The sequence below is a fragment of the Bombus vosnesenskii genome, unplaced genomic scaffold (genome assembly GCF_011952255.1).
Source record: "Bombus vosnesenskii isolate JDL3184/JDL3185 unplaced genomic scaffold, Bvos_JDL3184-5_v1.1 scf7180000013295, whole genome shotgun sequence".
Taxonomy (NCBI): Eukaryota; Metazoa; Arthropoda; class Insecta; order Hymenoptera; family Apidae; genus Bombus; species Bombus vosnesenskii.
Genome location: NW_022882946.1, coordinates 2,671,084 through 2,689,934, shown reverse-complemented (window position 1 = coordinate 2,689,934; position 18,851 = coordinate 2,671,084). Strand labels below are relative to the sequence as shown.

Below are 18,851 nucleotides of genomic sequence, written 5' to 3'. Positions count from 1 at the left end.
CCATCCCCCTTAAATTCTCTCGAGAGCATTTCCGTTTCGTTGTTCCATTCTTCTCATATTTGACTCGATTACGAAGGAGAAAGAGAGAAACAACATCGATCGAACGAGGAAAGAACAAGGAAAAGAGGGGGAAGGGGGACAAATGGATAAGGGAGAAGAGAAACGTGTTCGAACCGATTCGGGATTCTTGCGGACTAATCTCGAGAACGAGGTAAATGGTAACTGATCAACGGGGAAGAGACGCGGATGAAAGTGGAACGTGACGGTCCAGAATGCAATTGAATTTCAGATTTACGCTCGACGATGTAATACGACTTGGAATTACGTTGAATCGTACGTATAGGCTACTCATGCATATCGGTTACAAAAGAGCATCCGTCAGTTGGTTCGATTCTTTGCTTTGCTTTGATCGTTAATTCGTTTCTAAGACGACGGTGATGGGCGCAATTCTGAACGACATTAAAGACTTAAAAAATTATATTTGAATTGTTTGACTAAATCTTGGAGCGCGTGAAATACGACAGGTTTAAAAGCAGTTTAGGAAATATCAACAAGAGAAATATCAAGACATAAATTAAACGTGCAAATCGTAGAATGTTTACCGTGTCTAACAAAGTCTTTCTTCGGTGCACGATGCTTTTCGTTCGAGTCGTTGCGAACTAGATTTAGCTGGATCGTTCCTGTTAAGACTCGCGATAATTGTTGTAGAAACGATCGATTATAGATCTGGTTTCTCTTCGTGTTTAACACTACACGTAGCAAATTTCTTCATCGAATATCTCGTAACAATAATTACAGCTCTCGGTCACAGGGTTCATGCTTCCTTATTACAACACGTTACTCGACTCGTTTATAAAATATCTGTTTTCCTTGCAAAATAAAAATATTATTAGGAAATTTTTTAACCAAACAGAACAAACACGATGACATAATATAAGATAGCGAAAATTATCTGCATTCATATATCGTTAAATCTAAGCACGTGCAACGGCGACTCCACTCTGATAAAGCAACTAAATACATAGTAACAGCGCGATAGATATCATGGATTCCTACAAAGCCGACGGAGCAAACTCTTCGGGATAAAACAAAAGTTGGTGTTATCCAAGGTCGATTAAGGTTGCCCGGTAGTCAGGTAAATGTTTTCCCTCCTGTATCGGGATCCTACATCTTGCAGCCAGATGTCGGTAAACCGTCCATAACTGGTTCGATCCGCTCTACACCGCGCACGAAGCGACGCGCATTCCCATTGACCAGTCTGTAGTCTGAGTCGTGTATTCGGGCCAATAGTAATCGTGCGGTGCCTTTGAGAACACGGTACGGTCTCTCGTTAGTCTTGTCTCTCGTGGTGCGTTTTCACACGTCACACGTCGGAAACAAAAAGGGCAAACGAAGGAAAAGAAGGGAACAACGACGAAAGTTACGTCAGAGCACCGCGTCGGTTAAAGAACGAAAAGATAAAATCACGAGTTAGCTGTGAGAGCTGTCGCGAAGGGATCGAGCAACAGAAAGAAGAGCGAACACAAAGATCCCTAACGCTTCGTAATCGTCTGTCGCGTCTCTGTTTCCGTACTATCTTGTTCGAAAGTCGCAGAGAAGCTGCAACTCTTTTTCGGTACCAGAATTCCGCAGCGGGAGCCGCGCAAGACGAGGTGAGTCACAGGTCGTGCACCAACCACGCGCAATTTTCTAGTCGAGACTTGTTTGCAAGAATCGAACAGGTAATAAAAAGAAATTCCCCAACGCGTCGTATAACATTCCGATCGATGACGATTGCGTTTGCCTTTGTCGTCTCTATCACTGATGTTTCAACGCGCGTAGGTGCGTGTGTCCGTGTCTGTATGTATGTGCGCGCGTTCGGGCGTTCATTTCCTCGCCACATTTTCACACGACTCTTTCTGTTTTAACGAACTGTGGCGACTAAGTATAACCGACAGCGACGTTACTCGAAATGAGTCATAGGGTATTCTAAAGAAGGTCGAGCTTTACCTTGCGAGATCAATCTCCATTCTCATCCTTACGTTTTTTAAACCAGCTCCCGCCACTACGGGATTTAACATTGACTGTCGCACGAGTGCGTCAGCGATACGATCGAGAGCTCGATACGTCACACTGGTAGCCCGGGTATGCGATTACTCGACGGGAAACGAGGTTAGACGTTATACACGCGGCTATCCACGCGAAAAATCAATACACGACCCTCCTGTGCTACGATTCAAACGCGCACCGATACATTTCTACTATTGCAGCAATTTTACCTTTCGAGGAAAACGATGGATCGCCGTGGTTTCTGTCTTTGAAAAATTCCTACGTGTGCGTGGACACACACGCACACGTAGATGCATATACGAGTCGGAGACCGCAGCTGATCCCCATAGTTTAGGTTTCCACGGTCGTACGAAGCTTATATAAGTTATACGACGCATCGTATATGTTTGTGGAGTAATTTTAATCGAACGACTCGAGAGAATGATCGGAGAGGTTGGAATCGAACGTTTCATCAATAGCTTGTAATATTTACGACTGTCTTCCTGTTCGTGATAAAAGTTTAATGGGATTTCACGGCTACGCTCGAATATCAAATTAACGGGCAGTAGAACAAACAGGGGTCATTCTTTAATACGGAAATCGGTTTATTTTCGTTCGTCAATCTACATACGTGTATCGAGCTTTTTACGATCTTCTTTCTTATCGATTTGTTTTCCCATACGCGCGTCAACCACGAAATATAAATTCTTCAAACTATGCTTCTACGTATGCATGTATATTTACAGCAGGGTTTAAAATCAAGTATTTACCTCAAGTAACGTTTATCGAAGGGACAAGTGTTCCCTTTTTTAATCGTAATATGCCGCGTACTTTTATCGGGTTAAAGAATTTATAGAACTTCGAGGAGCGCCGATAAAATGAAAAACCAATTGCGCGTTTAAACTGTATATTTATAATCTCACCCTGAAACGTCGTGATCTTATTTTCGCTTTCTCTTTTTTTTTTTTTTTTTTTTTTTCTATATCACGTTACGAGAACTCGATGGTCACTAGCGTAACGCACGATATAACGTTCTTCGTAGTCGAAGAAAGAAATTTCTTGGTGAGCGAAGGTTTTAATTGACAGGAAGACCGTCAAATCGCCACGTTAATACCCTTTGGTGTTCCGAAGAGGGTCGTGCCCGTAAAAAGTGATTTACGCTTTCGTTTTTACGGTCAATAACGGGACATCGTAGAAAAGAAATTTCTTTTTAGCGAAGCGGGTCGCGTCGACCGGATTAAACGCTTACGTTACGAGGCGTTATTTTCTTCGTGACATCCAGCCCGGGTATAATTTATCGATCGTTATCGTCGCTTCGACATCATGCGAATTTGTCCAAACGCAAATAATGAGATACGAAATGAATTCGTGGTCCTCTTGCATAATTGAACTAATATTATTAGTAAAATTTGACAAGTGTGAGTTAACAGTATTGACAAACTTCGTCATACGTGATAGAGGAAGTTTGGTAATAAAACAAGCATACAATTGTATGATCCAATATAAAATTGTAAAATTATAAATTATCTGTACTAATAAATTCTCTTAGATAACCGTACGAAATTTTTTAATGAGAACTATCCACTTCAATCAAAATGTTTTAACTGGCATTTTTTTATTTTCCATAGATTCATAAATTTTTCATAGATTCTTTCATAAACAATTACGATTAAATATTATAAATTGAATGAAAAAAATGGCAGAAAGAAAATGATATAACTGCAGTTTTCTTCAGATTCGAAATGTCAAATAGAATATTTTATATTGGGAGAACAGGTGACAAGTTCTGCAAGTACATTTTAAATGAAATTTAAAAACTTGTAGATTAATAATACCAATAAATTGTTTTAAATCATTTTTGTTTAATTACGAATAATCGTAAAAATTGCTTAGCAGAAGCTTAAATAAAAGTTTACAACCTACGACTTATACCTTGTTGATTCGCTAATATTAGTTACTAAATTATTATGCAAGAGGCCTCACGTAACAAAATAATAAGGAAAATATAACAATCGATTGAATATCGAATCTTCGATCAGGCTTTTTATTTATTCACAACTTCTGCATGCACGTGCCTGTTTTCTCGGATACATGTGCAAATACACGTCCAAAATCATCGGCGAAGCGTGTAATCAGTAAACCGTGTGATCATTCGAATTTCGAAAATGTTTTCGCACACGGTCGAGCAATTCCGTAGCAATTTCGAATTGGCACGACCACTGATCACCGTTTTCGCTTCTCTCTCAGCATCTGCGTGTTTTCACAAAGGCGCACAAGCGTTGCACCTTGCAATTGGCATGCGGCCACGCATGAATGTCTCGATGTGTAATGACTAAGTCATTGAATTTTGTGCATGCCGAGCCATGTTTCCTGACACCTATCTTTCTTCCTTGTCTTGTTTTCTTGTTTTGTTTCGCGGAGACTTGTCGACGAGGTAATGGCAAAACGATTCTATTCGTAGGTAAAGAGCCTTTCTACATTAATGGAAATGTCAAACGTTCGGAAAAAGATGAAGATATCGCGTTAGATGATTTAGACGCGATCCCGTAATCTCGAGAAGTGGATCGAGATCTGGAATCGAGGAAGGGCGTACACAGGAAACGTCCTATTAGTTCTGAAAGCACAACATCTGTCCCTTTCTTAGCTAGAACCCAATTAAGGAACGTCAATTAAGAATAGACAGGTGCACGCAGACAACATCGGTCTCGTCGTTCCTCTAATTTATCGAATTAAAGTCGTTACGTTATGAAAACACCAACTATAGAAACAACGATAGAAAATGATAGGAATAAATCCTACAATTTCAATGCAATCTTTTCATATGTGATTAAACACGAACGGGAGAAAAAACGATAAAAATAACCATGGAAATAAATTCTGACGATTAAATTCTGCAATTTCAATTAAATTTTTGTATCGGTGTATGCTCATGTGTGAATATGTGCATAACAGTTCGAGTAATTATGAAACAGTCTGCCTGCTTTCATTTAGTTATGGTGTTTGGAATAAGCAGTGGTTGGTGTTGAGTCATCGAAAACATAATGGCAATATCAACCGAGCAACGACAGGTGTAGTTGTCCTTTCTCCTATATAATGACGTCACGAACTTCCAACGATCCTTGAAGCACAGCATTAATGAGCGACTGTAGTGTTATTCATACCTTTCGACCGCGTTTGGTTTTGCTCGATTTTGAATACATTAAGATGAGAACGTCGGTGGATACAGCTGTACGTGCGCAAAGTTCACTTGAGTCGAATCACGAATAAAAACCTCATGTAAGTATTACATGAAATTGGATTATATAAAAGAAAAAATAAAAATAAAACGGTAAAACGAATATCTGTCACTAATATTCTTTAAAATGATTTCGAATATAAGTAAATTAACCTGCATTTTTTTTTTTTTTGAAAGTGGAAATTGCCGAGCGAAAATGGATTAACGAGGAAAACGAAGTAATTAAGAAAATTAGGTATGGGAGGGTTAATAAAAACAGGCTGAAAACAAGAACAAAAGAATTACACGAGTTAATTATATATATACTATACTTGATATACATAAATCCATACTTTGACTTGCTAAGCATATTTTTGTGGAATTCAACCGAAAAATTCTCCTCTCGTAAGTACGCGTTCCAACGAGGTACGAATTGTAAGCACTCTTGCTCTATGACTGGCACTATAAATTCCCAATTTCAAACTAAAGTCAAGCTCATTAAAATTCTTAACACGGTTCGTATCACGTAAACTATCTACGTCTAAATATATAGGTAGAAAGAAATACTATAAAAAGACTAAAATTTTGATTATATCTTTCTGTCGGTATATTTACATATGATTATTTAACAATTCGGTTAATCACGAAGCTAATCGCCTTGCTTTATTTAATTATAATGTATTACATAACGACTATTAGTTGAAAGTTTTAAACATAACTTCTGTGCTTGAGTGAAAGTATTTCAACGTTCCAATGGTAATAATCATTAACGTGTCATTCATATCATAGATAAGTTATCTACATTACTGAAAACGCTGGAATAGTTTTATATTTCGACACGGTTTGCCCGTGGATATCTTAAACGGAAATTCGTTAAACGTCCGTTTAAATAAAATGAAATTAGAAGGAAATAAATAAATTGGTTAAACTTTAAACGTTAAATATTCTTCTCTCTACCAATCAAACAAGAAAAAAATGAAATAGAACTATCCATAACTCACTCTACAAATGATATTTTTTTCCATTATCGTACTTACTCGTAGTTTATTTATGACTCCAAATTCAAAAAATTTCCAAGTTTCAACCATAAAACATTTACACTTGCGAAAGAAACGGACTATGCTTCAACGAAACTTTGTAACCAATAAAAGATGTGACCAAATGCTATCCAATATCAAAACATTTACCGCCACGGTTACTCAATACGATTTCCTAACTCGTAAAAGTATCAAAGTCAGTGGATTACGTCTCCGTATTCGTGGCGTCGTATCACCTGCGACTGAAACGAAGTCGATGGCCGTTCCATCAGAGAATCGTTTGCCAATGCCTCGATCGATAGTCTAAGCGCGTTCACATGGAACCTCTTTATCTTGGGTTTTCTTTATTTGCCCCTTTGCCCGTTCGTTTGCCTTGTTGACGCACGATATTGGCGTATCTCGGCTTCGGGCACGCGTATCAGCATCATCAACGCGGCAACAGCAGCAAGCAGCAATCGGAGAGGAGAACAACGTGGGACGCGTGTCGGCGAAGAACATCGAAGTCAGAGGTAGATCCACCGCAACGGTGGACAGGATCATCCTTGTCGAAGACGTCCGAATAGGTCGTCCGAGTCGGGGTTGGGTTTTATCATCGTGGGCGAGCAACAGCGAGCGGAAACGTCGCCATGCCGGCAGGTATTGGCGCTTCGTACAGGTCGTTAGGCGACCTGGGCGAAGACGTGTACAAAAGTACAACGATCGTCGACCAAACACAGACCACCGGGCAGAGCGTCCTCGAGAGTGTCAAGAAGGCTTTCAGTTTCGCCTCGCCCAAGGTCGAGCTAAGGAAAAAGGACCCGCTGATCGTGGACCGCCGTGAGAGCGTCTCGATCGTCTCAAGGTAATGTCTTATATATACGTTATTGTCTGCGTATACAGGGGAAAAACCGGTCGGCAGGTAGGGGTGACGGTCGCGGGACACGCTGTTTCGCTTCGTCTTTTCGTTGTTTCTCGACCTCGGGCCTTTCTACTCAAGATTTACTCATCGCAAGTCGCGGATGAAGTAATTCTGTAAGTAATTCTGATTACTAGCAGATTTGATGCACGATCTGTTTTGCTGACTTTTAAGTAAGAATCTAGATACAGAGTTATCAAATATTGAGTCGTTATACAGTGCATCCGATTCTTTTAGTAATTTATGGAATGCTATTATTGTTTATCTTCTTATAAAATTTATAATACCTGTATATATTTATTGTATGATATCGAATGCCTAACACGTTGTTAATAATTTTGCATTACTTAGAATATATAATACGCTGGTTTAAGTTAGTCACTTCATAGACATTCAAATTACGATTAATTGAATTGAAATTATTTCTATACTAAAGAGAAGAACCTCCTTAGAGCTTATCGAATACTTTCTCAGTGAGATAGCATTGTTCGTATCAAAGAGAGATTTCGTATTGAAAGACAAACTCGATCAATGACGAGGTAACCTGGGCAGAAGCTAAGGAGGTCGTGAATGATCGGTTCGAGGTCGAAAATGTCGGCGGTACGGTTAGAGTGCTTTTGCTATTGGCCACGGTGGTGGACTGGGACGTCGAGGAATCGATCGTTACAGTTTCCTGCTGCTTTTTTAAATCGGTCGTCACTAAAATTACAGAAATGTACTTTGTGTACTTCGAAGAAACATGACGAAAATTACGGAGATGGTGGCTTTTCGATTATTAAATTTTATTGCTACTAATACGTCTGACTTACTAACTGCTTGCAATAACGAACTTCGGAAATGGAACCTATAAAGAAGTTCGTAATCTGTCTGCAAATATCGTATCGTTGTTGGAATAAATGTAGGGATTATATTTTGCGCAGATGGATCCCTTTCTCTCTTAAACGTTCAGCATTCTTTGAATCATTTTCGACTCTTAATCTTGTTTTAACCTATTTTCTTTTAATTTAAGAAAAATGCGACACAGAAGTTACTGGTACGTCCAATTTCTCGTGTCAATTTTTTATTATAAAATTGGTTTTAAAACGGTAGAAATCTTTTCTCTTATCGATACAAGAGTCAGATTGAGACGTAATAATTCGATGACGGCAACAGGGTTAATACCTTTCTCCTGCTACGTTGAACTCTGTAGCTTGAATTCGTACTGTGGCTTAAAACGGTATTCGAAGTACGTGTTGTGTTTAAACAATATCGTAGGAATTTTTTATAAATATATTATGTGTATTGTATTTCGAAATTGTATTATTGCTGTAATGAAACACGATTATTATGATTATGTTGGTAAAAAAGGCGAGTTTGACAATGCATATTTTATTAGAATGTTAATGAAATTTCAATTAGATGTATTTCACATAATATATTCACAAAAGTTTTCCCTGGTTCCCTTAGTACCGAATAAACCACGGGACAACACCTCGGATTTTCCCAACATTCGATAAACGAAAAATGTTCAGGAACAAACAGCCGATTTAATCGTTCCATTTGAAAATGAGAAATTGCATCTGCGATGTTCTTGTTTTTCAAATATCAATCACAATTTCTTGGATGGCGACGCACTGAATTTGCAAGTGCTCCATAACTGAGAATAATTAAGGATCGATAGCGCGACCACGGCAATGTGGCTCCAACGATTTCGATCTTGCGATCGCTTCTCGATGTGAGCTCCTTCCAGCCTAACTACGAATCGAATTAGGCACACGCGTGTCCCTGTTATCAGAATAATCAAAGACTGGTTTAACCCTAAGCACGGACGGACTTTAGGACCGGAAGTTGGTGGTGCGACTATTGATCGGTCTGGGTACAAAAGCAGGCCACGAGGTAAGCCGCATCGTGCGACATGAACGTCATTCCTTTCCTAGCACTTGTACCGCGTGTATTATATTCGTTGTCTAATTTTTCCACTTCCTCTGCTTTCCTGTTTATCGCTTATGTTTGTGCTCGTTGCTTTGCCGCCTTATCTGTGCTAACCTGAGCGAATGTCGTAACGCAACATTGGTGATAAGTTTGTTGTGCACCGAATTTTTAATTAAGGATAACGATGTCACAACGCGAAAGCAATTTTAATATTTCTCTTTCTCTGAAAAGACATCGAGGAAAGAATTTAATATCTTATCGAAGAATTTGTATAATTTTGTCTAGACGACCTAAGGTAATATTTCATTTTGATAGAAAACCCTTTCAGATTCGGACGTTTTTGAATTATACATAGCGATATCAGTTTCATAAGATGTGTACATATAGAGATAATGGTCCAATCTAGGTTACAGTCTACAGTGCAGGCCATTAATAAGTCTATATCATTTGTAATATCGGCGGAGAAAAGTTTCCAATAAATCCAGTACAAATTCTGTTTGATATTTATGAATGAAGTTAAATCAGAATTCTTATATGTTGCTACGACGAGATCAAATATTATGTGACGTATAGCGTTATGTGTACTTTGATTCGATAGTAGAGAATCGAGCAAGACAGGAAGTGTGATGTTTGAGATTAAGTATATGATATAAATCTCAAATTTTGAAAAATGTGATATATACGTTCAGTAGAATACAAAGCTGTGCTCTTTGTAATAGGAAGCTATTATTCTGATTTATGTTTCCGGTATCTATCTGCTATTTACATTTATCTTCCGACTATTCCATGTACCAATGAAAGCATATATATATATATATGTATATATATATGCATTATTATTATACGCTTTGATTTATGTTACAACACTCTGAGAATTTCCGTACATTCGTTTAAATCAGAGTAATTCCTTTCAGCAACAAATTGTACACATTCTGACAGTGAAGTTTTTTCTTCTTAAACATATATCTATGTAATTTTTCTCTGTCATATTACTTGTGTTTTCAAAACTGTAATTACCATATTACGCTGTAGCGTATAACATTTTCAATAAATTCTAAATCGATCGTAAGAAATAACGTTACAGAGAATTATTTCAATCTTAAATATATATTATGACATATAATCAAAATGAAAGAATTACCATTATTAAATTTGTTTCAAAAAGGGGAATATCAAGCGTGCCATCGCGTGTTTCGTTATATAAAGACTGAAAATGGATTTCTGTAAAGTTATCACCGGTGTTATATTGTTATTATCGTTACTAGTAATCTTTTTTTGCATGCACGTAGTCGGATGTGTGTTCCTTTGTCCTCGCAACGCTCGAGTTGCATTAGCGTGTGCTTCGTGGCGCGCGACGACAGCGCGTGCGTTGTGGAACCGGCTTCTCGGTTCGAGAGATCCTCCTGCGAGGTCGATCCTCCGAGAACGGCGACAACCGTATTCAGCACGACGCGTCTCTTAACCGCACGGATCCTCGATTTCCTCTGCGGGGAACAGCCCAAGCTTCTTTTTGTTTCAGCGATGCGTTCGATCGTCCTGGTTCACTTTGTTATCGTCTTTCAAGTCTATTTCCCCCGTTGGGCGGTTCAAGTCAACGAAAATTACGTGACATTAATTTACGATGTATTTCGATCGATCGTTGACCGGAAAATAATGCTTGGAACCTCGAGAATATCGCGTATGCTTGAGGTGCGGTTAGGAAAACGTGTTTCATACTGATACGACAAATGATTCAGACTTTTGGGTATAGATTATCGTTCATCGGTTTTTTAAAATAATGTATTTGAAATGTTTTAATTATATTGCCTGCTAATATTTGTCGTTGGTGCCCGGGTAGAGGCCGTAAGCCGCTAGGGCCGGGTGTTGTTATTATTCGCCGCTATTTTGTTCTAGGGAAAGAAACAGGATGCCGACCGCAGCCACACCCGAGAAATCTGCTCTTTTGGGGTAAGTTTCGTTGAAAACAAACAACGTAGAACGTAGTCGCGTGGTATACGTATCTATGTATGGCATACGTATATGTATTATAGATCTACCCTGCTCATATATGTACGTAGACTGCAGTTGATTTTGTACAGGAGTGAAACTCGCAGTAGCTGATCGAAGCGACCTGTACGTACACGTAATATTCATTGACATCCATCTGCTGTCCCGTAGGGATTTTCAGATCCCGTACAGAGAGAATTGGCATTGACCCCGATATCGGTAAAGCCGAATGATCGTCACGGTAATAGGCAGCTACGTTGTTAAGAGTGGCAACGTTACTCCTCTTTTTCAAATGTACAGACAAGTCAAGGTTTGCTTTCGATAAATTGCTGATAATGTCAGAGGCGCGAGTGTAGACACGTCTCTCCATATAAAAATCTAGAACGATCATTTCGATCCGGTGTCATATTTGCACGAACATTTTTCTCTTTTTTTCCCCCCCCCCCCCCCTCCACTCTTTCTTGTTTTTTTTTCCATTGAAGTTATCGCAATTCTCTGAAGTTGTAACGCAAGAACGAATCGATACGATGCATTAACTCGGGCTCGGAGAAAATGAAATTGTAATGGCGAGGCATTGCGTGCGACCTATTTCTCCTGACTTTTATTGAATGACCGTGTATCGTTTTCGTTATTCACCATGGAAAATATATTTTTGATTACACAGCGGGATGAAGTCTGAAAAGTATCTGGAGCACCGGTTCCGCGGAAAGCGAGTATTTTCTCGATTTTCCACCGGTAAAATGGAATTCTTGTAGCCGATTATTTGAACGAACTTTGGCGGTTCTCTTCGTTGCGCTCTTTGTCGAAATAGTACGAAAGTTCTTGGAAAGTTTACCACTTTACGCAATTACGTCTCCCTTTTAAATACAAATTTTGGACACAATTACAGTTCTCAAATATTACCTCAACTTCCAAGGTTTCTTCAAAACTATCTACTTTCAAGCGCGCCGAACCGTATTCTTTTTAATTCAAAGAGCCAACTACGAGTTGAGGCTTGACGTCTGTCTTGGAGTTAACAATAAAGTGCAAATTGGAGTCTCAGTTAGCCACTTAATCACCTGTGTTCAATATTCTCGAGCTACTTAATAAAATAATGCAACCGATCTATGTAACAGAGAGAGTGCATATGGGCGAAGTTTAAATGCAGTTTCTAACACGACAATCTTAATGAAATCTGCGTTACATAACCATCTCAAATGTACTTCGTTCGTGTACGCTGTTCACGACGAGCCAATGCGAGCCAAACGGCAGCAGCCGCTTTGATGCACGACGCGACATTAAATTTCTAATTCTACCAACACGTCGTATTGTTCCCACGTAATTAAACTACGAGACTTACGCTTCTATCTGTTCGTACATAATGACGCTTGACTCGAACGTGTCCACGAGACAAAGAATTCCGCCATCGAATATATCGCAATCCTAACACGTTTCGCAATTTATTGTTGTATACATGTATCGACACGTTCTGTTGTAATTAATTTAATTTTGAGATGGATTCACTCTTGAAGCGTGCATTGGGGATACGTGATCAATTGCGCATTATCGTGTACAAGTTTCGAGTGCATCTTGTTTTGATTGAAACGATCAAGTAAGTAATAGAAGAGTTTGTAATCGCGCGAGTTGCCGGTTATTTTTCTCTGTTGTACCGAAATTGGGTAATCAGACAGACTGGCGCCCTACTTCAAATTGCAACCAATAAACTTCTTCTTAATTGATCTCCATTGCGGAGGAGTTAGCAGTGAAATTAGGATTAACTGCGGGTCATTAGAGAAAGGAACAATTTCTCCTTGAAAACATTAAGTTGCGCAATTTAAAAATATTTACTCGCAAATAGGAGCCAAGTTTCCGCGTTACATGGAAAGCAATGGGCAATATCGATCAACGTAGTATTTGTGTCACAAGCCTGTGGCAGCTGACAGTGCCATACATCGCTTAAAATAATATCCCGGATAAGAAAAGTTGAATCTGTGGTTTCATCTTGTAATTCGAATTAAACAATTTATAAATAATGCCTGTGAAATATTTGAAAAACTGTCTCGACCTTTGAGGAACGCAGTTCTTCCACATCAAGTTTTTTCTTTTATCCTTTGCCTCTTTTTGACTCTCCGAAGCATTTTATCTTAAATCGAAAAGGAAGAAAATCGACTGTGTTTCGTTTTGAAATTCGAGACATGCAATTTAGAGATAATATTTAAAAAATGTTTGAACAATCTCGACATTTGAGGAATGCAGTTCTTCCACATCAAGTTTAATCTTTTATCCTTTGACTCTCCGAAGTACTTTATCTTAAATCGAAAAGGAAGAAAATCGACTGTGTTTCGTTTTGCAACTCGAGATATGCAATTCAGAGATAATATTTGGAAAATATTTGGAAAATTGTCGGTGTCGGTTCTTTGACGCCAAACTTCATCTTCTTTGCTTTATATATTTTTCTAACTTCTCTTTTGCATCGCAGTATTTCATTTTCAATTCAAAAGAAAAATATGGCCTTTTAGGATATCGTAACGTAGTAATCTATAGATACGCACATATCCTTCGTTGACACTTATTCACTCCTGCGGTATAAGACACGCGTGATGATAAATGGTGTTAGCAGGACATTAAAATGTAAGAGTTCCTTGTGACACGACTTTGTGAACTCATACGTCATTTTGTTCTACTTTCGCTGAAAATTCGTTTTTGTGCCACTTGGCAACACGCCGGATTCACCTGAATTGTACGATCCTCGGGACTTAGCTCAATTTCCCACTCGATAAAAACAATGAAACCATCTCTGTCTCTCTTAAAGAGATATCATTGGTAACGTGATCGAAGCATTAGAAAATCGGAAACTCTACACCATCGTATGAAATTGTGGTTTCCGCGAGACGTACTCTTCTAGAATATTGGCTCGTGTTTTGTTCTGTCACGTGTTTCGTTATTAAAATGAGAGAAATATCAACACGAATATGAAATTACTTCATACAGCAACTGGATTGCAACGTAACCAGGATACCGATCGTAACCTTAATTATATCCTAATAATCCATAATAAGGTATATTAGTATACATTTCTATAAACAGTGTCTGTAACGAGAATATGGTAAAAAAGTGAAGGTAAATTCGCAATTCTCTAATTAGTAATTAACAACTGTACTGAAATATCTTATACGCTGCCATTGCGTTATAATCCCGATCATTGTAGCGACTAATTAACGAAAACGGAAAATCCCACGTTATTCAATTCTCGTGCAACATCATAGTGTCCTTTAGAGGCAGACAAGTTTCAATAACAGAGAGAGGTACCTACGTTGCATAATTAGCGAGTGCGCATGAAACTAGAGAGGAGGTCACGAAATAGTTGAAAATTAAAACAAAGACCCTACAACGACTCTTCGAGGATCGGAGGCGAACGAAAGGTAACGAATTGTTGTGAGATTGAAGTTAATGCATGGTATGGATAGACCATATTTCATTTTTCTCTTTATATTACATTTTGAGATGCATTTTTCTCGACGTTCAGCATTCGATCAATTTTTATCTTTAGAAGCGATTAAAGTTTATTTTTCTCTGGGTGAAACGGCTTTAGCGAATCGTGCTCTGCATTCAGCATAGATTTAGCGAGCAATCGTTCGAGATCGCCTGGTTTTCGAAAGAAAGCCTGACTGCAGAAAGGAAAGACGTAAATCAATCTGTTCCCGACAGCCTCGTCTTACATGCGTCTCTCTGCGACAGAGGACTGGCTGACGAAAAAACGTCATGTGCAGCTCGGTTAATCGATCGGTAAAAAGGATACAAACGAGATATCGAATGACGGGGATATCGAGTGTTCCTTCGTGGTGGTTAGCTTGGTTTTTATCGATCGAATGGTTTCTTACGAATCCACCATTTTCTCTTCTTCGGTAAGCGTTACGAATCTCGACAGGTACCGTAAACCGTATACGACATGTTTCTACTTCTAACCGCAGCAATTTTATTTCGTGTTTCGGTGTGCTTTCATAAATTTTTTGTTTACTCGCCAAGAAGATTATCCAATTGATAATGGAATTGCAATGATTTTTTAATATATGTATAACGAGGCTAAGGAAAGTGTTTGAACATTTGCTATAGAAAACATTAAAGAATACATTATTTCGAGACTTCATTAGCACGCGTTACAACGAGATATGACTGTCCTGAAAATAAAAAATCTGAAGGTAGAAAAATCTGAAAATGTCTAGCTCTTAAACTAATTGTCAATAGTATATTTTTTCAATATCTTCGTGACCTAACGATATCAAAAATTTATGCCATGATCGATGGAATAATGTGCCTCGTCTGTTTTAGCACAGACTCTTATATATATTATTTAATAAATAAATATAATATATTATTGTTTCTACGATATAATATATCTGATGACTAACGAGGTTCATTAACATCGTTCACGCTGTAAATTTCACAGAATGTGATACACGAACCCTAATAAAAGATACTGTTTCAATGGATTCGCTATCTGTTTTAACCGCTCCAGTTTCGAGCACGCGTCGACGTTTATTTGACCTAAAATTTAAATCAACTTTAAATTTCGAATTAACTCTGGAAAAACTAGGAAACTGGGCACGGTATCCGCGATTAATTTGCAGCGAGTTTGAAGCGGATTTGAAGCTCGGCTTAAAGCTCTCTGATCTTTCTATGCGAATACCTCAAAAGTTCTGCCGTTTTTTTTGCCCGCTAAGTCATTGAAGGCAGCCGCCGATTAAATCCTGCTTTTCAGGGATATTGTGTCTATTCAGGAGTTTTTCGCAATTCCCGCGAACACCTTCCACCGAATACTTTTTCTTTTCGTATACGTAACACGAAGCAATTTCGGAGTTGAAAAAAAAAGCAGTAGAACGTCCGATTCGCGTGAAAATCTTATCAGGCCTCTGTCTATCAGATTTTCAACGTTGCGGTCTTAGAAATCCATTTTCGTTCGTATTATCCAATCGTCGATGCATCTACGAAGCTTCTTTAAATAAAGAGGGATCCTGGAAGGCAAACCGACGTCTAGAATTTGCATAACCGATATTCCAGCATCTTCGCCCGCATCCTGGAATAATCAATCCCCATTTCTTCGAGCATTGGAACTTTAAAACTAAGCAGCTGTCACGGAAAAGTAGATGATTGAATCGATGAGTTTTGTTCGAATACCTTGTGAAATGCAAAGCCGGAATATTTTTATTTCAACTTGCTTCGTAATAATCGTAATCCTGACTTATCGAATGTTTGCGAATCAGTGGCTTTTTAAATAATTATAAAAGTTAATCAGAAAGGAAAACGCAAAAATACGTTGACAACATACTTTTATGGTTACTATCTTCATCGACAACTTGGGACAGGAACACAACCGGATTTAACTTGCACCGGAAATGATAGTGCGACGTGCTAGCGATGCGGGAAACCACACACAGACAGATTTGCTGTGCTTTGAAATTCAATGAAGTGAACTCAAACGATATATTCGAACCACTACAAGTACCGTTTAATCTTTAACCGGAAACTAGAACAGCTGGAGAATTAATGAGATCATTATATTAACGTAATAGGTTGGAAACGATAATTCGCAGCTCAACTTAGAAGCAGAAGAACCAGTTATCTCAACGAATGAATTTTCAAAAAGAGCGATATTGTTAAAATCATACTGTTATTCTAAAGGAAATATCAAATGTAAGGCAAGTGCAGTTCGCTGTGAAACGTATAATATCTTTTTAAAACAAGTAATACTTTTTTAAGAAAGCAGTGATAGAAAGAAACGGAGGGAAAATGGAATTCTAACTTAAATTAAAAACTGAAGCCTAAGTAATTTTATCTAGAAAATATTTCTTACAAATATACTATACCTTGAATATTTTACATATCCTTACAATTTTATGTACATTCTGTGCGTTTTTTCGCCTTTAAAAGTCATTAAAATGCATTAAAATCTTAATCTAGTAATAACCTACAGACTTTAACCTACGTAATATCGCGTTTATGGGAGATAAAGTTAAATTCATCGAGGTATAAAAAGAAGGCTGTTAAATCTACACAAGAAGTATACTTCAAGTTATATTATTCTGTTATTGGATGTATTTTTAGATTACATCGTATTTCGTCATAAAAATATAGAAATCGTTTTTATTATCTTTTTGAGAAATTAGAAAACACTCAATTAAGATAAAATGAAGCACTCGATATCTTTAAAATTTCGTTCGCTTCACGGACGATGATCGATAGTAATAACTTTCTTCCTTTTCCTTTAGTAGGTTTCTTCCTTATTAGGATTCTCGTTTGCAATTATGGAACGTATTTTCAACGAAGATGACTTTTATTATGTCCTAGTCTTAGAATGTAAAAAAGTAAATGAAAAAACTTTGGTGAGACCATTTATTTTTCAGTTATCATTATTGGATAGATATGCTAATAAGAATCTAGCATTCGATAAAGTAAATATCTGTACAGAATATATATTGCAATGAATATTTTCTGTATGAATTTAATCATTCTCGCTTGTATTGAAAAATACACATAGAAATTCTAAAATATTGAAAAATAATATTGATATTCGCATATAAATTACAGTATTTTACATAAATTTCTCTCGTGAACCTCGTTTTTCTTCTTCTATGTTTTTCTTCGTGCTGAATCTTAAACGTTCGTTTCAACACCTGTTTGTGTAATAACATTATGGTGTACGTTACCGGAGAAATATGATCGTAGTAATAAAGTGAATAAAGTTGGGTTACTATCGTTCGCAAGCAATGCTCTATCAGTGTAAACAAGGGGGTACTGTATATCTAACCGAGACTTTATCTATTTATCATGAAATTCCTTGGCGCGAGAAATTACTTTGAAGAACTTTTTACTGATGTCGTTCGACACTTAACTCTCTCGAGGCTAGATTTTCCTTTTAACAACAAAGCCAATAATATAATGGTTCAGGCTATAATACACTTAAATTTGAAAAAAATATGGTTTACTCGTCATTCTTAAAATTACATAGATATGTGGCTCCATTTATAATGAACTCTCATATCCAAATGGTGCTAAAAAAATTATAGCGAACTAACAGTTTTCCTAAAAATTACCTTCAAACATATTCTGATTACTATTCTGCCTTAAATACGAGTACAACCGATTTCAAATAACTTCCATTTGTTAATATTAAAAAAACTGTCAACGCTGTTCCATTTTCAACGAATACTTGGAAACATTTTAGCGACTCAATCTCCAAATGATTACTTTGAGAGTACATTTGTACGTGTATCGTGAAGTCCGCAGGATAACGTATTGATTTTCAAGTAAAATCAAACTACCGCCATCCAGCTGTGTCTATAAATCTCGGGTATAAATTTAATGAAATAATTTCTGCAGATATATTTTCGCAGTGGGTGCCAACGTTTTCAAAGAGAGAATCCCGTTCCATATCTTCTTCTTTTTGCGAGATCACGGCTCCATTCAAGCGCCACATGAATAAACGAAATATGGAATGTGACAGAAAGAGTATTAAAATGATAGCAGAAATTAATTCACATTGACTAACGAGGTCGTTTTTGAAGCTTGTATTCCAGAAAATAGAAGCAGTATTTTCATTTACATATAAGAAACAGTATGAAAAAAGAGAAACACGAGAATGGTATTACTGGAAAAGCAATTTACGCAACGCTGCCTTCCTAAATGATAAAGCAAGGAAAAGAAACGTTCAACAAAAGGGCAGGATCAGCCCCGGGAATCCAACGAAGAAAGTAACTTCTTTATGAGGTCAGTGGATGGTATTTTCACTGATATTCCTGCAAGA

At 37.7% G+C, this 18,851-nt stretch overlaps 1 protein-coding gene across 7 annotated transcripts in view; it reads left to right on the top strand.

The window, feature by feature from the left end:
- The first annotated feature begins 1,263 nt into the window (after positions 1–1,263).
- Positions 1,264–18,851, top strand: part of LOC117233464 (protein NDRG3) — a 33,950-nt gene continuing 16,362 nt past the window's right edge. Inside the window, exons 1-3 of one of the 7 annotated variants that reach the window (XM_033493796.1) lie at positions 1,264–1,652; positions 6,702–7,120; positions 10,979–11,032. In XM_033493796.1, the coding sequence (XP_033349687.1) occupies positions 6,906–7,120; positions 10,979–11,032 (269 nt within the window). In that variant the 5' untranslated portion in view covers positions 1,264–1,652; positions 6,702–6,905. Of the gene's footprint in view, positions 1,653–6,701; positions 7,121–7,271; positions 7,291–10,978; positions 11,033–18,851 lie in introns of those variants that run through there. The other 6 variants (XM_033493797.1, XR_004493328.1, XM_033493799.1 and 3 more) reach the window with 6 other exon arrangements.